This window comes from Ciconia boyciana, chromosome 5 (assembly GCF_034638445.1).
Source record: "Ciconia boyciana chromosome 5, ASM3463844v1, whole genome shotgun sequence".
Taxonomy (NCBI): Eukaryota; Metazoa; Chordata; class Aves; order Ciconiiformes; family Ciconiidae; genus Ciconia; species Ciconia boyciana.
The window spans coordinates 82,756,994-82,783,861 of record NC_132938.1 but is presented as its reverse complement, the minus strand read 5'-3'; the positions used below and the strand labels follow the sequence as shown (position 1 = coordinate 82,783,861).

The 26,868-nt window shown below is 43.1% G+C and overlaps 1 protein-coding gene across 1 annotated transcript in view; it reads left to right on the top strand.

Annotated features, from left to right (window-relative positions):
• The window catches only part of FRAS1 (Fraser extracellular matrix complex subunit 1), a 177,204-nt gene that overhangs the window by 49,799 nt on the left and 100,537 nt on the right, over nucleotides 1-26,868 (top strand). The window contains exons 4-10 of the mRNA XM_072863417.1: nucleotides 14,467-14,574; nucleotides 17,751-17,843; nucleotides 19,746-19,905; nucleotides 20,500-20,633; nucleotides 23,397-23,480; nucleotides 24,114-24,215; nucleotides 24,319-24,510. Coding sequence (XP_072719518.1) covers nucleotides 14,467-14,574; nucleotides 17,751-17,843; nucleotides 19,746-19,905; nucleotides 20,500-20,633; nucleotides 23,397-23,480; nucleotides 24,114-24,215; nucleotides 24,319-24,510 — 873 coding nt within the window. The remainder of the gene's footprint in view (nucleotides 1-14,466; nucleotides 14,575-17,750; nucleotides 17,844-19,745; nucleotides 19,906-20,499; nucleotides 20,634-23,396; nucleotides 23,481-24,113; nucleotides 24,216-24,318; nucleotides 24,511-26,868) is intronic.

Below are 26,868 nucleotides of genomic sequence, written 5' to 3'. Positions count from 1 at the left end.
GTGCATGCAAGCCTCTGCTCTTGTTATTTAATGGTGCGATTAAGAAGGAAAAGTTCAGAAAAACTGAATAATCAATGAAGAGGAGGGAAAGAATCTAGAGAGAATTAAAAAATGCATTAAACAATTCCCCGAGCAGGGCCTGGTCTCGTCTCATTACAGTTCAGTAGCAAAAACTCCTGTTAACGGAGATGCGTGTGGAGGCAATGAAGACAAAAAACAGACAGGGTAACCTTATACCCACAGAATCCCTTCTTTCGCAGAGCAAGAGATAATTAGCTGTAATTCTCCTCAGCTTGTTTTGCAGGGGGTACACTTTGTTGTCGCTGTAAAAAAAATAATCCTTTTTAAAGCGCGTGCGACCCAGTTGAATATTAAGGACCACGTTGCTTAACTCAACTGCTTCTTCTCTCCTTCCTCCCATGCTGTCGCTCTTGATCTGTCCTGATATTCAGTCATGTCCCAGTGCATGTCTTGGAAGCAGTTTGAAGTACAATTACAGGCACATGTAATTTTTTCTTTAGGTAGTGAGTGTGCTGGAGGAGATTATTGCTTTCATTGTGGCGTACACAGGTGGAGGGATGAGCACAGGAAAGTCTGTCTTTGTGTCTTCCCAACTTGTCCAGCAGTAATCTTGCTGGGAGATACAATTTGAAATGACAGTGGGAGGTTTTGTTTTTTGAAAATATTTGGCACTACGTGGGTTTTTTGTTGTTGGGGTTTTTTTTAAGTCAGCCAGGAAAGAAAGCCAGTGCTGGCATATTTCAAGGTGAAGTTGTTCTGTGTAATGTTTTTCTGCACACTGTCCAGACAGTCAAATGTGCTGATAATGCAGATAGTAACTGGACAGATGTAATCCCTAAGTCAAACAGTAATAAGAAAAAAATGTACTGCTGCAGGAGTTGCTGTTTTTCAGGTGTGATACCAACCTGTCACAAGGTAGTACCCCCATCCACCCCGATATTTCCTCCCAGCACCTGTTCCCTTTCCTTCTGATCACTTAATAGAGGAACTTCTTTCATTGTAGGATGCTTAGACTGATCATTTGGGAAAACTGTGTTTCTCCATTTGCCAGGGCTTTGAGATCTGTTCTGCTACTATACCTGCTGCTGCAGCCTTCTACTGATAGTACCCTTCAATGCAAATACTGTTGTTGAACCAACTGATTGAAATTCCCCCTTTCATGCCAGACACTCTGATTGTGTTCAAGCGTCTGTGCCAATCCCTTCTGCAAATGAACTTCTCCCACCCGTCCTTTAGGAGCTGGGCAGTCGTATTTAATAGTGTTCTCTACACACACTCTCTGTTGCTATTGTGAATCCAGTTACTACCGTATTTTGGTTTGGCAAAGGTGAGTTCCCCAAGATAGTCCCTCCCTCTGTGGGGCAGGCAGGAAGAAAAGCCTCTTTGTGTTACCTGATTAACACATGGGGAAGAGGAATGTTAAGCACTGCTCTACAGAAAGTTTGTTATAAAATAGAGAGGAAATAAAGCAAAAGATGGATGGTATGAAGCACTTAAAAAAGTGTCTTTTATTACATTTTACCTATCAAAAACGGTCACAGAGACCTCTTTCCTTAAAAGAAGCACACCAATACATATCATCTTTGCCCTTTTCAGGATATTTTCAGACTAATTTTGTTTTCAAGCCTGTAGTTTCTATGTGCCAAAGTCCATTAATTTAATCATTTGTAACAGAAGGCAACATAGAGCCTGTGTATTTGAGTAAATACTAAGCTGTTACATACCTTTTACTGCCATTAATTTCAATTCGTTTGGTCATAAAATTGCCACCTTGTTAAATCTTGACAGCTACCAGTGAACCAGAGGCTCTTGAAACAATACTAGAGGACTTGAAGACAGCCTGCAAAATCCCATTTTCTACAGGCCTTTCCTCATCATTTTTGTTCAGTAATGAAGTCTTTGTTCACAAAGATTAATGACTCTGCAGGGCTTTTGCAGGGGTCCCCGTCCCCCTTTGAAGGAAAGAGAGAACCAGTTTATTAATCTACTGCACAGGGAGCTGAGATTGAAGATAAGGACATAAAGGGTTGTATTTTCTGGGAGCTGTATGAGAGATTACTGTGCTTGGATCCACAGTAACAATAGTAGGATTCGAGGCGTGTAATTCCTTGCTTTGCACTTTGAAAGGATACCTCCTAAATATCCAGCTTGGAATGGAGATACCTATATATTTGCTGAAGTGGCTTGCAAAATTGCTCTAGAGTGTATTGTTGCCTTCAAGAAGTAGAAATTGAGTTATGTTTCACCCGGTACAGTACTTCTGAGGGCCTGTTGCAAATGACTTTTACTGAAGAATATTCTCTTTCTCTGCTGAATCAGCTGGCTGAGCCGCAATGATTTTCCTGCCCTGATGTCTTTTTGTTAGAAATGGGATAAAAGGCTTAGCTTGTCTTGTTCATTCTGCCCTGGCTAGATACAGTTAACATGGAAGCATTTGGCCCACCATAGCCTGCATTTCAGCAGCACAACAGGATGAATTTGGAATGATGCATCCTGCTGGCAATATTCCTTCATCATTTGACATACCTATGTTGGGACTACAGAGCATATTCCCTCCTCCTTTTGAAAATGTGACAAAAAGCTCAAAAGGCCAGCAGTGTTTCCTAGAGTGTATAGTCAGGCTGTGCTCTGCAGGGAATCCCGTGTAATATATGCCCTGGATTAAGTCGGTTTAATGGCCGGTTTCAAATCTGTGATTATTTTTTTTCAGGCTGTGGTTCTGTGCACACTGGTTGACAGCAGTTGCCTGCAGTTCTGCAGCCTTCAGTGTTTGATGTTGACTGCTAAAGTCCTGGCAGCTTTCACAGGTTTGATTCTCAAACAAGCAGCATCATTTTGAGGAGGTAGAACATAATCTCCCTGGTGCTCTTGGACAGGTAAAGCTGCACTTTGCCTTAGGTACACCTGCATGCTTTGCATGTACACCGGAGCATTGCACAGTGGAGACTGTGACTCCTGCTGCTCCAGAGATAGCCATTATATGGTAATAAATGCTATAATTAAAGCCGTGATCAAGTTTAGGTTAAGTTAATCCCTTACCTCCCTTCTTTTCAACAGCTGTTCAATCAAACACTCTGGGTTTGATATCCATTCAGAAGTCATTTTGAGGGAGGATGTTTGAAATTTGCCAGCTGGCAGGTTAGGAACTGTTTGAGTAAAGGGGAGAAAAACCGGCAGGAGGACCCCAAATGTTTTTCTGGATGCTAAGGAGAATTGCTGGTGTGTGCAGTTCATCAAACTTAACACACGGTTTGGCACGGAAAAAATTCACAGCAAAAGAAAATGGAAGAAAAAAACCCCTTTCTGGTTTAATGATCATCTCCCCTGTGTGCCCTTTCCAAGCTTAATGCAGCAAAGGCATGTGCGTGAGGGGTTTGTTCATGGCCCGATGGCATCAGCGGGGTCAGGCATGGATCAGCAGCACTGCCATTTCTTGGCTGGCTCAGTTGAGCCACCGTGGCATCAGCTCCTTTTCAGGCCTTAAGATCAGAGGACACGATGCCAAATTCTGGAGAAGGGTGTAAGAAAGGCTGGTCCCAACGCCAGGAAATTTGCAGTCCAGACAGGCAGAGGATGGGAAGGGCAGTGCAAGCACGGAGAAGAGAAACATCTTGCCTGAGATCTCGGTAGTCATCTGCAGAAACAGGAATTCAGTGTATGTCTTCTAGGTTTTTCTCTTTCTTCTCTTTTTTTGCTCCCTTCCTACCCTAAGCTGCCGATCGGGAAAATCCCTGTTCTCTGCAAGGATCCAGTGTGTGTTATCGTGCCATTTTATTATCGTGCCTGCCTGACCCCCGTTTTTGTCCCTTTTTCATAACAGCACGGTGCAGGCTTTAGTTCTCCACAAAGGAGATGCTTTTTTTTGCTCAGTGTGTGATAAAGCGATAAAACCTTGCTGTAAGCTGTTGATGCTTAAAGTTTACATGAGTTCACGGGGAGAGTGGACAAATTCACAGAGGAGAAAGCCATGAGAATTATTAAATGCGGAAACATGACTTCTGACTTGAGAAGTCACTGAACTGTAAACTGCACGGGGGTGTTTTTGGAAGAAGTATCATTTTCTGTATTTGTATTCTCAGCTGTCTCATTTTGGCTGTTGTCAAAAGCAAGCTCCTGGGCGAGGTGGATCTTTGCTCTCACTGCGTGCAGTGGTGTTAAAATTGCAACCCCTGCCCTTCTAGTAATGGTTTTTACTATTAGTTGCTCATCATGTCCTTTTATAGATGGACCCAACATGTGAAGGAAGTTTGCAAAGAAGCTGCCAGCTGTTTTGGGCGAGGTTTTCCTGCTCCTGCCACATTGTTGGTGCTTAAGAAAATGTTTTTAAAACAAGTCAAGTTGAGGAAGAATGGAGCTGTGCAAAAAAGACTTGCCATAAGCATTCACACCTTTCATTTCTTAACCTCTGTAATGCTGTTTTAAGAGCAGGCTGTGTTGTCCGTGGTTAGGTGTTCAGAGCCTCTGGGTGCTTTCCTCCAATGGTGCTGTATGGTTTTCGGTGTGGGTTTTCTCACCTGAGGCTTCACAGTACCAAAGTGGGAAACAACTGTGTATTGCCAGATACCACTATTTTCTGGGAGGTCTCTTATGTTTGATTAGAGAAAGGGTGCCTTATTATTAAAGTCCTGAAAAGAGGAAATTATTTCAGTTCAAAAGAAAAGAAAAAGAAAAGGAAACCAAGTTCCTGCTTGTGTTGACTGTGTGTAAAAGCTTAAAAATGGAACCAACTTTGTAGCCTCCAGGCCTCAGGAGAAAGCCAATCTTCTCGTTTGGGGGACGTTGGTAAAATTGTGGGGTTTAATCTTTTTTTTTTTTTTCTCCCTTTCAAAATTCTCTATTGGTTTACAGAGGGATTCTGAATACAAATTATACTTTCATTCAAGAGGGAAAGAGGGCTTGATTATATGGAAGGAAGTATAGTCTTTAGGCTCTCTCTGGTTGGGGTAATATTTTCACGTTGTGTATGTTCCCAGATAATAAAACTGAACGCAGTGCTGAGAGAGAAACTCAGAACTTTTTATCCTCCCTCCTCCTTTCTCCTCCACTTCTTCTGGTGCTGATTTTATAACCGGGTTAAAAGTTCCTGCTTTTTACAACATAACCATAAACATAATTTAAAATTACTGCTGCCACGGAAGAGATGAAATACAAAATATGCTAGCTGGAAAAGTTAGGTCCTTGGATGTTGCTTAGGTTTTGGACGTAAGTGTGAAAGGGGGGAATGTATGTGTGAGAGAGAGTAAGAGCAAGTGTTAGTGTGATCTTCCAAGTATCTATTATTTATTGGCACTGGTATTGAACACATGCTTAACATACTGTCTGACATTTCCAAGCTCGTGTCACATATCTGTGTATATAAATGTAAAAGGAATTTAAAACAGAATTGGAGCAGAAAACTCATAAATTAAAAGATACAACATTGGAACAGCTCTCTTTCTTTAAATCCAATTTGTTTTGAAAAAATGCATTTGAAGTTTTGAAAACCAATAGGAAGGCTTAAGCATATTGTAATTTTTTAAAATCATGTACATTAATGAGGAAAAACAAGCAGGGTGTATTTACAACCATTTTTTAAGTCAATCTGTTGAGCTTCTGGATTTTTTTCAATAAGTATATGGAACGAGTACAGTGCTAATGCTTCTGGCAATGGTAGCCCTCTATGCAGGGACCAAGGAAATAATTATAAATTTCAGTGTATTCGAGCGGTTTATCCTTTTTCCTTTAAAGCTAAGGGTTACCAAGCATGGGAAAACCCCCCTTCTTTCAATGGTAAAAACTGGGATGAGATCTACTAGGTCTAAAAACTCAGTGTGATGCAACTCTGTTACCTTTAATTATTGCTTTTAAATGCAAAACGTTGTCCTAAAATTATTTTCCTTACATACTCATCACAGAGGAAGTTATTTAACTAATAAAGATTACTTTACAGATAGTACTGCTGTTAATTTTTCATTATAGAAGTGGTGTTACGAATTGATTAGACAGGGGGAGGAATGCATAAGAATCAGAATAAAAATGTGGTCAACTACAGTCCTTTAAGTGATTATAGGTAGCAGGGTTTCTTCCAGTCAGGGCAAAACCAAAGTGCAGTGTTTGGTATAAAGGATATATTTGACTACAGATTAATCTACTTTAACAGTGTCTAGCCAGAAGGCATTAACCTTTATAGAGGAACCCTGCTGCAGAAAAACAGTTGACCTGTTGGTCTAAATAAAGATTTCTGTATGCTGATTTAAATCATGGTTAGAACCAATGGTTTTAAAACAGTGTTTTAATTCATCTACCCTGTTTGCTCTGTGCATTCAATTCATTTGAGCCCTTTCCTAGTGACTGCTTTTGTGTCTGTACGAAAGATAGGATGCAGTTTACAAGAGCACCTAAGTAATTTAAGAATATCTTAGAATATCGTAATCTTCCCATCCCTGAAATAGCTTAGGACTACTGGGAAATTTTATTTGTAGACTCTTGATTTTTACAAGGCTGGTGCAACTGGTGAAAGACTGAACAGTTAGAAAATGTAGAAAAGCATCAGACTAATGAACCATGAAAACAGTGCCTTGTTTTAATTTGTGTAACTTTTAAATTCCCTAGTTGGAAGAAGGGGAAAAATAGTTCCCTATTCCTGAAACAGTGTGTTCACATTACTGTGTTGTTAATCAAGCTGTACATTCTGCCTTAACTGCTCTGTTCTCTCCTAGAAGTGTAGGGCTAAAACTGTTTCCGCTGCAATGAGCTGAATTTCTATTTGGTTTCAGAGACCGAGCCATTCCTGTGTTGTTCTGCTTGTGGGCATGCTGGAATAAGCCCGTTAAAAGCCCATTTTCAAGGGGTTTTTATTATATGCGAGCACATAGCAGATTTAACAACGTACTCGGCAGCGGCAACAGCTCCCTATTGCAAAAGATAAAACATAAAGTCTAAACCCGAATGGACACTAGGAATCCTTTATGTGTCTCTGAATTACTTTTCATCTCTTCATCACTCCATTAATGGATATCCCCACAGACCACGTAGCGCTGTCTCAGCTTCCCTTACATTTGGGTTTATTCTGCCAATTGCCCGGTATTGTCAACTAATTGGAGTGGAAATGATAAATGAAAGCGGTGTTATTGAGCTGCCAAGTCTCCTCACTTGGCAGCTGGTGGGTGATGCTGGTAATTGTTACCAAAAGTGTAATTGCTCTGGGCTCTGCCTACGATTTCAACAAAGAAGCCTGGTATTCCTCCTCCGAGACATCCGATACCTGCCTTTCCTCACTTGTCTCCGGCGGAGGACGACTTGTGAAGTAAATCCAACCTGGTGCTCGTGTCGGGGAGCGCTCGGGCTGGGTCCCAGCAGAGCGGCAGCCCCTCTCCCCGTGGTGCGGCCTCCCCGCTCCCCAAAGCGAGAGTGCCACCCTCACATGCATCTGGAGGCCTGGGGACAGAGCAGCCCCTTTGAAAGTTAATTGCGTGAGTTTTGCTGGTTTCTCATAAAAGCAGGAACGGTAATTAGTAGGGTCCATGATAGGCAATAACAACCACCTTGTTCTCGGCATGACGGTAAAAATTTCAGGCTTGATTGCTGGCAAATATTAAGGCTTCAGCTGTAGACTTCTGGTTTTGTCCTGTGTAGTAATTGCAGCAATACCACCAACCAGATGACCAGCTTTACAAGTCTGGCGTGCTACAGAGCACAATCCAGCATCCAGTGACATTTTATGGATTGACTGAATATTTTCATGAAGCCGTAAGAAATGGAAAGGGGGCTGGGGGGAGGACACAAACCAGCTGTTGTATGCTTCTTATTTCCACAGTCACTGCACCAGAATAGAGCACGGATTGTTATCTAGTGTGATGATATCCCATGTTAAGTGGCATCTGATCAAATTACTGAAGCTTTACGTATTAATAGCAGACTCCGATTATTTTTGATTTGTTGGGCAGGGTTTTTTTGCTGAGGTAGAGGAGGAACAGGTGCAGCTGTATGAAGTTATGATAGCCAGTCGAAAAAGCCATGGTCAAGGAAATTTAGGTCTTTCTGTGCTCCGGTTAATATGTCAGCGTGGCAACAGCAAACCATGAGCGCTCACAGCTGCTCTGAGCTCCCACTTCTGCACTGTGTCTGCTCTTTGTCTCTTCAGTTTATTCTTTGCTTCAACCCTCCTTTGCTTTTACTGCTGGTTGCTTTCTTGCCTCCTTCTTTTCTTAGCCTTTTCTTAATGTGCAGCTCTTTTGCTCTCTCTCCTGCCTTTTTCTAAATCCTCATCAGTATTCTCCAAACCCAGTACGTGCTTGCACTGTGCTCCTGTGCCTTGGGTTTTATTTTATTTTGTCTTGTGTCTGGGTGCCTGCAAGCTCTAAAGGTTTGTCAGCATATCTTGCTTTTTTGGCCCCTGTTCCGCAAACCAACCAAGTAACGTAGGTATCTCTTCTTGCAGCATGGTGTTTTAAAATTCAGTTGAATTAGGTATCATTTCTTCTTTTGATGTAGGGAAATCCAAAGAATTAATAAATTATAATGGCACTACTTGGCAATTAAGGAGTGCTTTCCATCTTCAAAGTGCTCTGTGCACAGTATTTCATTATTTATACTGTTAATTATATTAGTACTTATAAGGAAAAAGCCCCTAAAATTGTCATGGATAAAAGTACACTCTTAACAGGATAAGAATTCAGCGCTTAAATTGTAGCAGATAATTTGTCCACTGAGGTACAGTGCCTTGGAGAAGATGTAAGGCGGATTTACAGCAGTTCTTTTAAGTGTCTACTGAAAAGTCTTGCTTTATGTTTTAAACAGTAGTACCTGGGGGCTTTCAAGTGTCTTTGTAAGTGCTGGATGAATAGTAAACGAAGCCTTACAGCATGCAGGACAGGTAGGTGGGACCCTCATTTTGCAGCGGGGTGATTAGTATCTCAGTTTCTATCAGCAGAGGGACTTAGGAGCCTTTCTTATAATACTGGGGCTTCTGTGTCACTTCGGAATATGTTACCCTAGCTTGGGTGGACCAAGATCTCACAGTTAGCTAAGGGCAAAACTGGGAAGAACATTCTTAAGCTGTTGGTCCATGTTTGGTTGCCTTAGTGATAGTCACGTTTGAAATGAAAAAGCCAAAAAGAATAATGAAAATACCAGCGGTCTGCGTTCTCCAGGTGATAAGAGCTCTACATACGCACCAATAAATCTTTTCATGCTTTTCTGTATTAGCAGCTGTTAGCTACACGCTTCCGTGTAAACAGGGAACACATTGAAATTAGTTTGAAATGTGATCCTAAAATAGTCAGGACCCAGAAATACCACCAAAAGTAATTGTTGCAATAACCTCCCCGTTCTTTTATGTATTTCCACCATGTGTATGAAGTACATGTGCTGCTTTTCTCTCCCATCTCAAAGGAATTAAATGGCCTTGCACTTCAAATGGCTGATAGCCAGAGCATTGCATTTTGCTCAATTTACTGTGCCTGTAAGGTTCAGACATTTGGTAGCGTTACAGCAAATAAAAGCCCCACCTTTCTGTAGAGAAATCGGTAAACTTAATTGTTGTCAGACTTTTCAAATTTGAGTTTAGGTCTGTTGCTCCGTAGCCAGGAATCTTAAGCTAAATGTTGGACTGTCAAAAGAGCTGAACACCAAGAGCAGAGAACTGCGTGGAACACCCTCATATCCAAAAACTCAGGTAGTAGTTTCCTGACTGTTAACTAGATTCTGAATTCTTAAAACCTCTGCAGAGATGTGCCGGTTCTGATCTGATACCTGGCAAATGGAAATCACTGATGCGTGCAGACGCTTCCAGGTGTCTACCGGGTGGATTTAGAAAAAGCTGATTTGAGCCCGCAGATAGGAGCCAGCCTGCTTAGACTGTAATAGAAAATAGAGGAGGGAGAAGACCAAAGGGAGGGTTTTCTTATCAGAAATTTCAGCATTTAAGTCACAGAATGTGAGTAAGGGTGGCTCTGTACTGACCTCTTCCCATGTCCTTTGGCCATTATTCCATCACGGAAATATTTCTTTCTTTTTTTTTTTTTTTTTAATAAAGGAGAGGGGCCACAGGGTGAAGGTTTAGGAGAGCCAAGTGATGAGGCACTAAATCTGCTCTCTCCCTTTCCACTCCCTGTGCCCAGTGCTTACCCGGGGCTGGCTTCTGAGACAGCAGCCTCACCCCGCAGTGAGCTGCCAGTTTTAAAATGCAGACTGCTTTTCAGCATTGACATCATTCTCGCACAGATTTTTCTCCTTTGCTACCCCCTGTTTGGGGATTCTCCTTCCATCTGGAAACAAACAAGCGAAGGAATAAATCAATAGATAGATCAAATAGTTTTGTCAAACAGATTAAACGTCACTTTTTGCCAGTGGAAAGATGTTAGGAGTTCTGGGTATTATCATGGTTTTAGGAATCTTAGGGCAGATCTGAGCATGATAAAGCTTTGTTAAAGAGAGCAGAATGAGTTAACTATGGCGTGTGTGTTAGCTAAAGCTTGGCGCACACATAACTTAACCTGAATTTATTCTGTAACTGTACCATAAATCTGCTGGCAGAGATGAAGTCAAGGTTTCTGTTCTACAGCCACAGCCATGTGTACGCAAGAGGAAAACCGGCTGTATTACCAGAGCAGAAATTACCAGTTCTCTTTGTCTTGTTGATATCTTGCCCCAAGGGACAGTACCCTTACTGCCGTCTCTTGCTGTTACTAAGGTTAGTGTTGCCACCATCATTACATCAACAGAGAATCTCCCTAAATTTCTGATGCTTCCAGAGTGTTTGTTGCCTGCGCGTGTACTTTGCCACGAGAGAAGAGCAGAGTTTGATGTAAACAAAATGCTTTTGTAAAGCAGTGAAGAGACACAAGGATCTGTTAGCAGTATTTCTAGTTATCCCACTGTTTGCAGGTTTGCACTCTTGATCCAGCATCGTAGAGTAAGCCATTTTGTTTTGACAAAGAGCAGAGGTTCAGAGGGGTGGCAGCTGGCCTTTTGCACTCGACAGTCAGCCCTGGATGCGGGATGGGTCGAAGAAGAGAGAACCTCTACCAGTGCCCTCTTTCAGTCACTCAGGTGTGGTGAAACCTTGTCAGACACCTATGAATCACCTCTCCCCATGGCTGGCACAGGCTGGCTTGTAGTACATCACTTAAGTTTTCAGAAGAGCGCAGCACCCGGCAGCTTCTGCGTAAGTGCCTGAGCAAGTGGCCAGATTTTTCAGTATTTTTTTTCTCTCATTAAGCAGTCTCTTCATAGAATCATTTAGGTTGGAAAAGACCTTTAAGATCGTCAAGTCCAGCCATTAACCTAGCACTGCCAAGTCCATCACTAAACCATGTCCCTCAGCACCACATGTACGTGTCTTTAAAATACCTCCAGGGATGGTGACTCCACCACTTCGCTGGGCAGCCTGTTCCAGTGCTTGACAGCCCTTTCGGTGAAGAAATTTTTCCTAATATCCAATCTAAACCTCCCCTGGTGGAACTTGAGGATGTTTTCTCTTGTCCTATTGCTTGTTACCTGGGAGAAGAGACCGACCATCTCCTTTCAGGTAGTTGTAGAGAGCAATAAGGTCTCCCCTCAGCCTCCTTTTCTCCAGGCTAAACAACCCCGGTTCCCTCAGCCGCTCCCCATCAGCCTTGTGCTCCAGACCCTTCCCCAGCTCCGTTGCCCTTCTCTGGACACGCTCCAGCCCCTCAATGTCTCTCTTGTAGTGAGGGGCCCAACACTGAACACAGCATTCGAGGTGCGGCCTCACCAGTGCCGAGTACAGGGTGATGATCCCTTCCCTAGTCCTGCTGGCCACACTCTTTCTGATACAAGCCAGGATGCCATTGGCCTTCTTGGCCACCTGGGCACACTGCTGGCTCATATTCAGCTGGCTGTCAACCAACACCCCCAGGTCCTTTTCTGCTGGGCAGCTTTCCAGCCACTCTTCCCCAGGCCTGTAGCATTGCATGGGGTTGTTGTGACCCAAGTGCAGGACCCGGCTCTGAGCCTTGTTGAACCTCACACAGTTGGCCTTGGCCCATCGATCCAGCCTGTCCAGATCCCTCCGTAGAGCCTTCCTACCCTCAAGCTGATCAACACTCCCGCCCAACTTGGTGTCATCTGCAAACTTACTGAGGGTGCACTTGATCCCTTCATCCAGATCATTGATGAAGATATTAAACAGACCTGGCCCCAGCACAGAGCCCTGGGGAACACCGCTTGTGACCGGCCGCCAACTGGGTTTAACTCCATTCACCACAACTCTTTGGGCCTGGCCATCCAGCCAGTTTTTTACCTAGCGAAGCATATGCCCGTCCAAGCCATGAGCAGCCAGTTTCTCCAGGAGGATGCTGTGGGAACGGTGTCAAAGGCTTTGCTAAAGTCTAGGTAGACAACATCCACAGCCTTTCCCTCATCCACTAAGCAGGTCACCTTGTCGTAGGAGGCGATCAGGTTGGTCAAGCAGGACCTGCCTTTCATAAACCCCTGCTGACTTCGCCTGATCACCTGGTTGTCCCGTACGTGCCGCGTGATGGCACTCAAGGTGATCTGCTCCATAACCTTCCCTGGCACTGTCAGGCTGACAGGCCTGTAGTTCTCCGGATCCTCCTTCTGGCCCTTCTTGTAGATGGGCGTCACATTTGCTAACCCCCAGTCAACTGGGACCTCCTTGGTTAGCCAGGACTGCTGATAAAGGATTGAAAGCGAGTTGGTGAGTGCTTCCACCAGCTCCCTCAGTACCCTTGGGTGGATCCCATCTGGCCCCATAGACTTGTCTGTGTCTGAGTGGTGTAGCAGGTCGCTAACCATTTCCCCTTGGATTATGGGCCTTTAAGGCACATTTCAGTGCTCTGTCGTTATGCTTAACAGTTTTAGTAGTTAGCCCTAAATGAGTTCTTAGTAGTAAACTGTTATTAGTCTTTTCATATCTTAATTTGCCTAAGTTGTACTTTACACTGTGAGTAAATTGACTTATTGGAGTAAATCACTACATCATGTAAATGAGTAGCAAAGTCTGGTCTTCTTTTAAATCAATTAAAAATGAGGCTTAATGGCTTGGATAGCGGCTATCTGTACTACACAGGAAAATTTCCTGTATGGCGTAAATTTAGACTAGTGTGTGCACAGTGGTTGTCTAAAGGAAAAGAGTTTTTCAGATGAGAAACTGATCTTCCTCTTTCCATTTTCTTTTGGTGGATTTAACTGAAGGCTTTTAAAAACAAATAATTAAATATGAGCGTAGCAAATGTATCCTTCAGATTACCTCAGTATGTAGTTACTGGTTGCTTTTTTAAACTGCCAGAGAAAGGACACTTGGCATGGGTGAAGGGACACTGCAGAGGAGCTGAGTGCAGGCAAGACATTTTCATAGGAAAGGGGGTGGCAGGCAGACAGACAGACAGACTTGGCTGCTTTTCTGGGATGCTGCTGATGCCGTTTGATGTCAGGATGGCTGGAAGTCAGTGTTCAGGAGTAAAGAGAAGGAAGGCTTTGTCTTCCGAGCATCCTACCGAAAGTAATGAGTCCCAAGTGGCTGCTCAGACCTTGGAGAAACTGGCGGGAGAGAAGGAGAAGTCTGGCAAGTGTCCAAGCAACTGGATGAGGGCCTGAGCTGCCTTATGAAAGCACGGTGGCGGCGTGGGATCATGACCTCAGTGCAGAGGGAATGGAAAGGGGTCAAGCAGGGGTGGTGAAAACCCTTGCGAATTAGCTGTGGGTGTTCCAGCTGGGTGCACTGATTGAGTGGTGGCGACAGCTATTTCCAAATCTGTTGGATTGTCTGCTTGGTCAGAGTCCGCTTCATGATGTTTTGGAATAAATGTGACCAGGTAGAGCCTGTTGATACCTGGCCATGCATTCAGCATTTTTGACTGAATCAGTTTAATTGCCCCTTAGGATCTTCAGACCTTTCCTTCCATCTTACAGCCTAAAGTAACGAGCACAGTTTACACCATGGTTTTGACATGAGAACTTTTTATTTCCGTGATCCTGCAGGCTGAAAATTTTGAATGTTATATTCAACGGCTCGTTTGGATTCAAGCATGTCAGTATTTACGTGCATTCCCCATCAGCTCATGGGGTGCTCTTTGGTGCCGCAGCTGTCTGTCCAGGAGTGGGTTAGCCACAAAGCTAGCTCAGCTGCCTCAGCACAAGCTGTGATCATAGCAGTAGCTGCAGTTTGGACAGTCGAAACTTGATTATAGAGAAGTTTCCCAGAGATGCTATAATCACCTTGAGGTTATTGGAGGTTATGTTGCCATTGGAGTTGATTATTTGCCGTGCATGGCCTTGTCTTTCAACTGCGTGTGTTTGAAGTTATTGAACGAATAGTACCAAAGTTGTGCCTGATAAGCGTGTGGGAGGGAGGGGTGATCTGTTGCAGACTTTACTCTTCCAGTCTGTCTATATTGAGCTATTTGAGTTATTTGCTGTTGTGTAGAATAGCACACGCCTTGTGCTGTATGGGTCTAATTTAACACTTATATTTATTTGCAGAATAACACAGTTTGGAAGCCAGATTCTTGCCAAGACTGCCGTTGCCATAGCAATATTGTCACCTGTGAACCTACCATCTGCAAACACCCTCAGTGTGACTTTCGGAAGGTAAGGGGCTGCAACTATCCAAATGCCAGCTGACCCGTTCTGTGTGGTGGGAGAAATGTCAGGTCACTCTCGAGTTCCCAGCCTTCCCCTGCTTTAAACCCCTGCAGTAGTTATATGTCAAAATGTTTGTTTGGGTCTGCCACACTGTGTTACATGTAAAGGAATGGTGGGAGCAGTTGGGGTAATTGGTCCTACAGTCCCTGTGGAAGCAAAGCTCCTCTTGTATTGAGGGACACAAAAAGAGGATGCGGCATGAGGTGTTTCCCTGGAGGAACTGACAGAGGTGAGCTGGTTGCTTATCTTTGTACACTGCAGTGACAGCTGCTGTATCAACCTTCTGGGCTCAGCTGCCTCCCTGCAGCTCCCTTTGAACCCAAGGGTCTGATTCACAGCAGGATTTGAGGGAAGCAAGAGGGAGCAGTGAAATCCCATTTCACCTCCCGGGGTGTGTGTGACTGCCCGGGGTCAGGCACAGTCTCTGTGCCCTTACACTTCTCATTGATGCAAGCCTGGGCAAGAAACACACAGGCAAAACCCAGCGTGTGAAGCCTTTGTCTCCTTCGCCACACTACAGCTAGAGGCTTGGTCTTGGAGCAGCTTGGAGGCTGCCAGTGCTCCAAGGGCGGTCTAGTCCCCAAAGGAAGCCCCTGAACTGGGTTTGGACCTCCCAGCACGAGCCCAGCTTCCAGTCACCCTTCATTTGAACGTGGAGCTGGGTCTCCCGCAAACATGCAGATGGACGCTTTCCACTCTGATGGACGACAACAGAGCTGAGATTGTCTGTCTTTCAGTTTCTTCTGCCTTGTGATGGCTGTTGAGCTTTCATTGTCTCCTGTTTATCTTTCTCTGTCTGAGCCTTCATTAATGGTTACAGCTAATTGGCCATGGAATTGGTCTTGCATTAGCATCTGGATTACTGGGGCAGTACGCATGAATGACAGTGAAAATTAGTGTTTTAAAGAGGCACTGCCAATATAATTATATGGCTTTATGAAGCAGGTTAAAATGTTTTCCAATATGACAGCATTAACAAGGAAATAATTGTGATTCTGACCGGTTTTCTCCATTATTATCACTGTGTATTGATTAAAGCAGCACTGAAATACGAGGAATTTTTGTGCTAAAGAGGAGAGAAATAAAAAGAGTGCTGTCATGACACACCTAACAACGAGTGGGCTAGATAAGATGTTGTTGTTCATTTTAAAAAATTGGATAAAGGAAAAGGTGGCAACTTTAAAGCTCATAAAGGGAAATAGATTTATAATGTGAAATGAATCTGTGTGACTCCTTGACGTGGGTAATCTTCAAGACAAAGAGTTTAAGTGTTCCATAAAGGTCTGGCCATTTAAATGTTAAAAAGGATCATCAAGGATCTCAGAAGAAAAAAATCCGATCATCCTTCAAGCATAAACAAACCACTGATGAACAAGGTCAGAAATCGCCGTCCCTCTCCATGGTTTATTTCTTATCTGCTTATTATGAGATTTATGCTAATATTGCTGATCTTGTTTACAGCAACAAGTCATAAACAAAACCGGGCAGTCTTTGCAAAAAGCATACCCTGTGGTGTTCTAAACATTTGTCTGTAAAACCTACTGCTGTGCATACCGAGTGCTTTGAGTAGATAGAAAATCAGCAAACATTGTTTCTATTGTGTGAACCAAAACAAACCAAAAACCAAGAACAGTTTCTCCACAGCAGGATCACAGTTGAATAGGGTTTAATGGTTTAAGCTGAACGAAATATTTAATTTTGTTTCCCACCTCCTAAAAGACACGGCATTGAGGGAAACCTTGAAGTGAGAAACTTTTTTCTGTTTGAAAAATCAAAATGTTTCTTTTAGAAAACAGAGAAAGAAAACTTGTGACATTTCAAATGATTCTGATTGCTTTTATCATACAAATAAAGAGGTGAAAGGTAAGACAATTTTTTGGCATCACAGTGTCTTCATTTTTTGTTGTAACAAAACAAATAATGACTCCCTTCTGAGTAGGAATCCCTTAGACGTTGGCCATACCCTTTCAAAGTGGAAAGGATGGAATATGTCTCCTGAGAAACACCTTTGCAATATTTTGAAGAAGGTGACCTCATGGATAAAATTTTTCTACATTTCACTTTCCAAACCTGACATGTTCTTCTCTGGTTTTGATTTTCTGTTTTCTTCCTCTCCAGCTACCATGCTCACATCAGTAAAATTGTTTGGTCCTTTTTTGCTATTAGCTGTGGGAGGAAAATACTGAGATCTCTGGTACCGCAGGTGGTGCCAGGGGCCCTCATGTGCAGTTGCCATCAGTGACAGACACCCTTGCAAAATAAAATCCTCCAGCAGCTGATGCTGTCCTGTCTGTGGGGTGCTGTACCAGGCCTGGGGTGTTTCCCGTGCAGCTGGGAGGAACATGAAAGCATTGCTTTGGAGAGTCCGTAGAGATGTTTTCAATGATGGGAGTCCATGATCCTTCCCAGTGTTGGCTGATGTCTTTACTGATGTGTTTTGCCCTTCGTCTGATGAGTTGCTTCCATCAGCATCATCTTTTTCCCTGCTGCTGAACAGGATATAGCAAGTGGCCAGCTTGCTAAGCCCCTGGAACACGCAAAGCAAAGTCGTGGTAGCATCACCCGACTATGCTGTGGTTGGAAGTGGTCAGTAGTTTTCAGTTAATTTTAAAGTAGTGTTATTAAAAAAAAAGTGGCGATTATTAAGCCAAAGAAGTACAGTTAATGGATGCACATTCATTCTGCCTGCCAGCTGTGCTTCTGGTGGGGAGAAATGTTAGCCTGAGATCCACCCTGTACGTGTAGAAAACTACCTACTGAAAAAATTACACCTATATCACATTTCTCAGAGGTCCTTCAGTGAGTAATCTTGGTTTTTGTCTTGAATAAGCGCTTTCTATTCTTTGTTCTGGTTTGAAAACTAGTTCAGCTGGGGACTTCCTAATTGCACTGTTAGGGGTGTAAATTCTCCTACTGTTGTTTTGATGGTAAAATGTCAAATACAGCAAACTGATGTGGCACCTCTCAACATGGGGATCCCGTGTAGCAGCAATATATAGTTCACTTAATACGTTTCCTCTCTAAACTGAGAGCACTGGGTCCAGCAAGGCCCCATGTCTTGACCTTCATGTCAAAGTCTCTATTTCATGTGAACTGCTTATTGGATTCTTGTCTCTTTTTAGGGAGAAGTGCTCCAAATAGCCCCCAAAAAGTGCTGCCCTGAGTGTGCGTCCCGAGCTGAAGGATTTTGCCAGCATGAAGGACAGATCCACAGTGTGAGTGCTCTGTCATGTCCCTCAGCAGTGGCAATCCTTTCCAGTTTTTAGCTCTCTGTTTGGTTCTCGTCAGTGAAGGACGTTTAGCTGACGTGGGGGAAAAGGATAGTTCCTTGGGCTTATATTCTGTCACTATCAGATAATTTATATCAATAAATATATTTGGTCGGCAGGGTTTGCAAAAAGGGAATGTGTCGCTGAGCAATCGTGTGTCCTGCTTGGCTTAAGGGGAGAAAGTTTCCCACTTGTTCATTCACTTTGCTGTTTCTGTGGATGATTGAGACAACATAGTAATGTTAGGAGGGGAGCAAAGCACAGTGAACTTGACATATTATCTGTCCTGAAAGAAGGCTTTTCTCTCACCAGCCACCTATGCTGGTAGAGATTGATTGCTGTCGTGGAACCTAGGTTATGTATTTTGTAATCCTGAATTATTCAAGAAGCAGGTTCCAGGATTCGGTTTCACCTAGAGGGGCTGAAAGGCTGAAACAATAAGAATAAGTGTCTACAGATAAGAAAAAAATAAAGATTCATGGGTAGTAGTTAATGAATCATGTTGAACAATAGGCAAACGTAGAAAAATGGCTTCCCAGTGAACCCAAGTCTGGTCTCTTACAGACTTTTCTGTTTGACAAGAGGCAAGTCAGGTCTGAATCTTAAGAAATATGCTAAAATGCCCCGATACATTTGAATATCTGGACCTGACACTCTACACCTGAGATGGATGTTGTAACCCTCTGTTTCAGTGTGAGGCATGACCAGCATGAATCTGGTACGAGCTAGACAAAGACTGGTATAGGAGGTATAGCACATCCATGCTCTTCTCATATTTCTTTGTGCCTGTGGTTTGGGTGATACTATATTATATCATATTACCTTATATTTCATTTTGTTGTTGCTGTTGCTGCATTTTGCTGTGTTGCATACTTGCTGCAGCTTTTGTCTTTTGGCTCTCTGTAAGCCTGTTCTTTGAGATGCAAGTCAGGTGAATAAGTAGGCATCCCCACAGGGATTATAGGCATATTTGTATCTACAGTCATATGTCACACCCCAATTCCACTGTGAGGTGGTCATTAAACAATTTTTTTGTCAGTGCAAAGTCTCATCCTGATGGTTGGCACAGATTTCCTGAAGGAAGACGTTTTCTCTTTTGTCAGTAAGCCACTGAATGCTTTATGACTTGACCTTCATTCTACAAGTACGTAGCTAGCAACACTGGCCCTAGTGGCCCTCCATTGAAGAAAATCTGTATCCTCTATCTGGCAAGAGCTTTTTTACTCCCTGCCTCATTCAATATTGCATGTTTTGTAAAAATTAACATTCTCTTTTTGTTGGAGAATGTTGCAGTACACCAACATGTTTCTTCTTGGGACCAATTTTTCCTCACCGTGCCTCAGGATAGAGATACTTGTTTCTGCATTAATGAATAAGCACATCTAATGAGCTTTACTCATAGTGAAGTGCGTTAAGTATGTGGGGCGGGCGGTGTTCACCTGACCACCTTGTGGTCAGGTGTGTGTTGGGGCCCATGTTGAATATTTCTCTAAAGAAAACACGTCTCGCAATTTAGAGTTTGCCCTACAGAAACTGTAGTGGAGAGGGGGTGTGTCCAATAGCCTGGGTCTTTTGCAGTGTGTTGTTGCTGGATGCCACTCTGCAACAGGAAGGAAAATTAGGCTGATCTCCAGGTTTGCTACTTTACCAGTATTAACTTACTTTTTGCCCTAGCAGTGTAGCCAGGAGTAATGGCTACAGTATGCAAAGACTGACTGGTCCTGCAAAAGAGTAAAGTTAATACTAGTGTAGGGGAGCTTAAAAGGGAGAAGATATATTTACAGGTCTCATCGGCAGCTGGATTCATGCATGTGTTTTCTGTGCCTTTGGCTGTGTTCTACACTGCAGCACGGCACGCAGTGGGCCAGCTCTGGATGTGTCCGGTGCTCCTGTGCGCACGGGAAGGTGAACTGCACCCCCCCAGCCTGCCCACCCCTCACTTGTGGACAAGGGGAGCTGCAATACACTGCTCAGGGATCCTGCTGTCCCAAATGTGTGGGCCGTGGCGGTGAGTACTGCATGTGAATGGGGCACTGTCTGGCTTCATTGATCCGAGCAGTAGGTCACTGGAAATCTCCTTTTAGTCCCAAATCTGGAAAGCTTTTCTTTTCTTGTTCAATTATGTTGGGAAGACACTGGCGTCAAGTGTGTCTCTTAATTCTCTTTCTGTCCTGCTACTGTATTTACATTTTTAACAGCTTCACCCATAGGCCAAGAGGAAGTGATAAGCTTTAAGCAGTGAGCAGATGTGCCTAATATGTCCTTATTTTGGAGATTAAAATCTGGAAAAAAATATGCAGATATTTCCTATGACCTGAGGGTACCTTTGGTACTTGCAGACTCAGACTGCAAGTTCCAAAAATGCCTGAGCTGTTGGATACTTTTTCTCATAGAAGTCCAGTGGGAGAAGTGCATTCAGAGCTCTTAATTCACAAGTCTAAAGCCCTTGAAAACTGGTGGAATTGTTACTGTCATTACCTGCTTTGACAAACCAGAATTTTGAATTCTGAGATGCACAAAATCCGTGTTTTAATTACAGGTGACGGAAAGGGATTAAAGGCCATTGGAAAAGAAAGTTACCCATTGTTTCCATCTCTCTTAGAGCCTTGCTCCTTTGATGGACGCTTGTTCCAGGATGGTGAGGACTGGCACCTTGGTCGGTGCTCCAAATGCGTCTGCAGGGACGGCGCAACTCAGTGCTTCACAGCTTCCTGCCAGCCTCTACTGTGCAGCCAGGTCAGGAGCCATCGGCCTTCTGAGGACATTACTCATGACTGTTGTCTTTCCCTTGGCAAGGTCCATTTCTCATGCAGATGTACAAATTAGCAGGCAAATCTTCTGTGTGACAAGTGAGCGATTTGGAATAGGGAGTTTTGATGTGTGGAAATGATGTGGAGTGACGGTTAAGTCTGTCAGTATACACGTGCTGTCTGTCTCTTCCCTAATATCTTCTTTCCCTGCCATTTTACTCTTCTCATGCCTTTGCTGGCTAATTAAGCACAAATACTGTCTAAAGAAACTGCTTTTTGTTTTATACTAAAATAATTATGTAGGGTTGATCAGGAAATATTTTTCTTTCTGTGAGGGAAGGGATGAAACCACAAGATTTTTAATGGGGGTTTATCTTCACAAATTTCAGTGTTTGGTTTGCAGCTGAAAAGTTTGGTTTGCAGGTCTTGTTTACTTTCTTTTTTTTTAACAAGAACTCTAGAAATACAGTCGAAAGTAGTCAAATGCAGATGAAATTCCCCTTTTGACTTAAAGAGTTTAGAAATACAAGACGACTTCAGCTGAAAGAAAAGTCTCAGAGCACTATTCCTTATGTGTGCTTGTGTTTAGAAACCAACAAAACCAGTAAGATAAGTTAGGCAAGCTCAAGCAGTGACTCACGGTTTTAGTCCAATTGAGAGAACTGGGACATTTCTGTCTCCAAGGTCTTTGCTGTGGACAAATGATGAGTTCTCAGCACTTGCGCAGTGATCAACCCAACCGAAACACTACAAGATTATACACAGTGTTAGCACAGGGGTTAGTAAAAGCAGCAAACTATACACAGTACTCCACACTCTGTACAAGTGACTCAGTTTTTTGAATTCTCTTCATTATAATGGAAGTGCTTAACAGTGTGACTGTGCTCTTTGGATTTCTTTTCATTGGGCCCATTGTACCTGTTTTCTTGGGCACCTTGGTGTACTCCTTTACAACAGCATGCCATGCTAAGGAAATGCAGGAACTGTCTCCCTGGAAATCTTTCTGACCTTGACTTTATGATTTAGGAGCTGCCGTTTCCCAAATATTTTTTAATCTGTTACCACGCTCCAGTGATGAATCCAGAAGCTCCCTTGGAGTGCATGCTCTGGCTGAGCACACTTCCCTGTAGCACTGAGCAAAACAAAAGTAGTAGTCTGAAACTTTTTTTCCTATTGATGCTTACCCAGCTTTCTGTTACTGGACCAGATGTTTGTGCAATTAACTTTTTTTTTTTTTTCCCCATGATAGAAGGAAAGCCCACCTGTTTCTGTGCATGCTAATTCTGTTTTACTTTGTCCTGAGATACTCAATTAGTATTCATTGACTAAGTACTGTGCATTGAAACAAATTTATGCCTGCTTTAGATTACTCCTTTCCCACTCCAAATGGACTGATGTTACCTGCTGACTGATTGCACTAATGTTTAATCAGCTAATCATTAGGATTTAATTTGTGGAAACAAAAATGACTGTGTTGTTGCTGTGATGTATCTGAGAATAATTGGCTGAGAGCATCCAAGTTAATGCAGCAGGAAGCCAATTCTGATGGGGTTCCAGATATTTCCTACCAAGGTGCCTGGTCAAAGGGACCTTGGCAGGATGTGGAAAGATCCTGTTCTGCTCTCAATCATACCTAAGGTTTCCTTGCATGTGCCTTTATCTCCGTCACTTTCTTCATTCTCCACTCCCTGTCAAAAGCAAATGTGTAAATTCTCCCAGTATTAAACTCTCATCTTCCATCTTTCAGATAACTGTGCCCTTCCCTGGGTGCTGAGGGGGAGGAACTTCAAAAATGCTTGTTGCACGCAGGAGTCCACCTGAATGTCCCACCACAAATCCCACCAAAATCCATGAAAGAGTTATTTTCTTCTGCTGTGTAATCTATCATTGATAACTTTTATACAAAGTCTTCCACTCTTTCTTTGAAAGATGGTGATTTGACTAACAAAGCAGATGAGACAATAGTGCTTGGCATTTCTACACTACTTTCAGTCCACAAGTCAGTCTTCCAGTCATCCTGCCATGGCTGGAGGGAGGTGCTGGTGAACAATACTATTCCATATCATTGGCCACACATGAAATTGTAGCAGGGGAATTACAGACATGTTTTGGATGGATGGAGTTGAGACATGCAGGAACTGTTATATTGATGTGAAGTGCCAACCAATTCCAATGTGATTTAAATCAGTCATGAAAAAGTTTAAATTAGGAGAATCCAGTTTTAAGCATAATTTAACACCTGTACAGGCAGTTGTGCTGTATGGATTTAACTAAGACAGTGCAAATGCCTGAGAGATGGCGAGTGTAAATCACACATTTAAAGCCTCAAAATGTGGCAGTACCAGGAAAAAAATCTCTTCTCTCCTCCATTTCATGGTTTAGTGTGCTTCTCTACATAGCTTTATGTATACTTTTTCTTTCTCTGTATATCTGTATACCTAAATATACGTACTCTATCTCCTGTGTGCGTGTATGTGTCTTTATCTGCATCTGTATACTTATCTATGTATTCAGACCTCAACTGCCATCCAAAGAAACCCAGAAAATGGGATGAAAGAAATATCTTTTTAGCTTTCTACACTGATCTCGTGCTGTGAAGACTGCCCCCAGATTTTGGAGCCAAAATGAAGCCTTGAGTTGACTGTGGGTTATCACACAGATACTAAATGCCTGGAATTCCAGGTGGTGATGCTGAGCCCCGTATTAACTGTTCATGCTCTTTTACCTGTCTCTCCTGCTTTCTATTTAGGATGAAGTTATGGTTATATCTCCTGGAAAATGCTGCCCAGAATGTGTTCCAAAGCCCTGCTCAGTGTCAGGAAGAGTGTACCAGGTAACCTCTGACGAGCCACACCAGAAGGCAGTTGTTCACAAGTTCTGGCACATCTCTCTTTCCCTTCTGTGTGACATCTGACTTTCTGCCAGCACTGATAGCTTAGTACAACCGTTGCTTTTTTTCTTCCTGGAAAGTCAAAAGAGCTGAAAGAAATTAGGTCTAGATAAGAATTTGCTGGCAAGCAGAAAGGAAGTTTGCAGGGTGAAGCAGATTAGGCACTTTCTTTTCACACTTTTTTGAAGGAGTAAAGCAGAAAGCACTGGTGAAGGTCAAAGTATTTATAGCTTTCATTGTATCATCTGGAATTAATCTAATGCATTATTTAATGAATGTAAGTATGTGGGATTTTCTGTTAATTATTATGTTTTGCTAATAATAGTAGTTAAGGCCTCACCAATGTCACTGGCTTGCGATTAATGAAAAATACACACCATAGTGTCATCTAGACCTCATACCTCCTCTTCCTGTTTGCTGATCATGTAGAGATGAGCATTTTTTAAGCAAAGTTTATTATCGGATACAGACATACAGAAGGAGCCATCATACTCCATAAGCAGCGCAGATTTCTGGAAAGAATTTGGTTATTTACGAAGAGCGTTTAACAATTGTATAAATGTTCTTTTTGAACAGCATGGCGAACAGTGGAGAAAAAATACCTGCACTGCATGTGCATGCCACAGAGGAGAAGTCAGATGTCTGAGAGAGACCTGTGACTCTATCACCTGTGAGAAGGTAGTTAAAAATAATTCACCTCTGATACCCTGACTGCACGTATCACTGTGCCCGTGCCAACGGGTTCAGACAGTCCTGCTCAATGGTTGCTGATGTTCTGTAGGGGGAGAACAAAGTGCAGCGTCCTGGGAAGTGCTGTGAGGAGTGTGTGTCTTCCAAGGGAAACTGCTTGTATGATGGCACTATCAGGTACCACAGTGAGTTGTGGAATAGTACTCGCTGTGGCTTCTGCACGTGTGATGAAGGGCAAGTCACTTGCCAGGAAGCAGAGTGTGCCAGAGTGGAGTGTGCCAAGGTAAGAAAGGTTTCTTCTTTCAAGGTGTATCTGTCAGGTCTTGTGATTTCCCCCCCCCCCCGCTTTTTCTCGACTGACATCTTGAGACACTCAAAGAACCTGCCCTTCTCTCGGGGCTTGTTTTGTGCAATTACCTTGAAAACTCTTCACAGGAAAGGAGAGTAAACTTTGGATTTTCCATGCAAGGTTGACTGCTCAGTGGGCTTGCATTGTGAAGCAAGCCAGTGTGAATCACTGACTAATTTAACTTGGATTCCCTCCCACGCTGTTGTCTGCCTGCTCTAATGGAAGGTCAGGCATGCAGAGCTTTCAGTGACCACCGGCTTTACCAGGAGCTGAACGTGGGGAGAGACACAGAGGTCGGAAATAGTTAAAAGCTTAAGAAATATTCCTTTTATCTTCATTCTGTATGCTACAGTGGGCTTCAGTAAGGTAGTTGGATATGGAAGTCAGTGTTCCACTCTTCTCCATTTTTTCCATGCCATTCTTGGCATGGAATTGAAGCTGGTAAGGTATTTTATTCCCAGTGCTGTTTACTCCAAAACTAAATCCCCTCCAGGTTATGTTGTATTTCCTCTATAGTGGATGTGCAAAATGCATTAGGTAGGGTTGAATGCTTCACACACAGGCACACACGCACAAATATGTTTTGAATTGCCTTTTTTGCAGTGGGATAAGATTTCTGTGTTGTTTGTCACTGCATCTGTTTTAATTGGTAGGCTAATATCTGCTTTATACCTGCTACTCCACAGTGTCAGTGAAGAGGAGGGAAGGAATTGTAGCCTTCTGAGTTTTCTCTCTCGGTGGCAGTGCTTTTCTGGCAACTGCCTGTGTGCTAAATCTTGAGTAGCAGCACCCTTGTGTTGTGGCTGAAGTCCAGCCAAAATCTGGACATAATGGATTCACTGGATTAGATTGTTTTAATGAGTGTTCAAAAAAGTGAGAATCCACACACGGAGTCCCAAATGATGATCATGCAGAGAGGATGTATCTAGGAATAAAACTGTATGCTTGCTCATCTGAGATTGTACCTTTTAAATAGCAAAAATGCACTGAGTGTGGGACCCAAACTCCTGTCACTGGTGTAGTACTGCTGACGATCATCCGACCTTAAACTGCATGGAGAGATTTTGCTAGGTGGAAAGTCACGGTTGTCATAAAATCTTGTGCACTTGCATCTGTTTCAGTCAGCTTCCTGCGTGCTTATGGCTGTAAATTGGATCATTTACACTAATGATGATGGCATGCTGTCATGGCTCAGTAGGGAGAATTATTTAATATTCATGCTCATATCTTGGGTACTGACACAGAATCCATTATTCAGAAAAGCCAGGGATGTTTTACAGAACAATGGCTGACGATGTTAACATGCAGGGTTCAAAACTGGGGGTCTCACAAGTGTGCAGCATTATCACTCATGTAGCAATATTTCCAACTCAGGCTCTCACAGGTGACCACCCATCTAAGAGCCTGAGCACCTAAAAAAGTGGTGGTATTTGTCAGAGTATGAACTGCTGCAATTTTGAATTGAATGAAACATGATTGCTACAAGGACAGAAGGAAGAGGACAGTGTCCTTTGTTGTAGCCAAGAGTTATGGTCCCACTTGATAAAAGATAGTTGCCCAAAGGTTTATTATTCTGCACGGCTTCCCTTAAGATAAACTAGCTTTCTCAAGTCGTGTTCAGTCATAGTTTACCTCAATAGTACAAGGTGCGCATTAATGAATTACAATAAAATATTTACTCAAAAAGCAAATACAATATTTCCTTTTTCCTTTGCTTTTTCCTTTTTGAGTTGCGGGTCTGTTTTTTAGGCACCTGCATCAATAAATCAGAGCTGATGTGAAGCTAGGAGCATTTGGATCCATCTCTTCATTAAGGCGCTATTAATTTTCTGGTCACATCGTCCTATTTAAAGTGTAATGAGGCCACAGATATGAACTGCAAATCCTAGACAGCTCGACAGAGTATAGCAGCATTACGTGAGGGTAGGGTAGAGGTTTAGTTTATAAACCCTTTCAAACAAACCTGTCCAGCAACTGCCAAATGAAAGTGTCTGTGGTGATTCTGACCTAATCTTCAAAAAGCCATTTTCAGCAGGTTACTGATGAGCTAGGAATACAAGTTATGTGGCAGGCTGGGTTAGCTATGGATGTGGATGCGCTCAACCAAAACCACTCAAACTGTCAGAGCATCAAATAATCCTCCTGGGGCACTTGCCAGCAACCCAGCTAAGTAAGCACGCTCGTGACGATGTTCAGAGGAGGACGGGTCATGGGTGCTGGCAGGGGATGCTGCAGCCTACCTGAGTAGCTGGCGATGAAATATTTCTGCTAGCAGCCCTGCCAGCCCTCGAA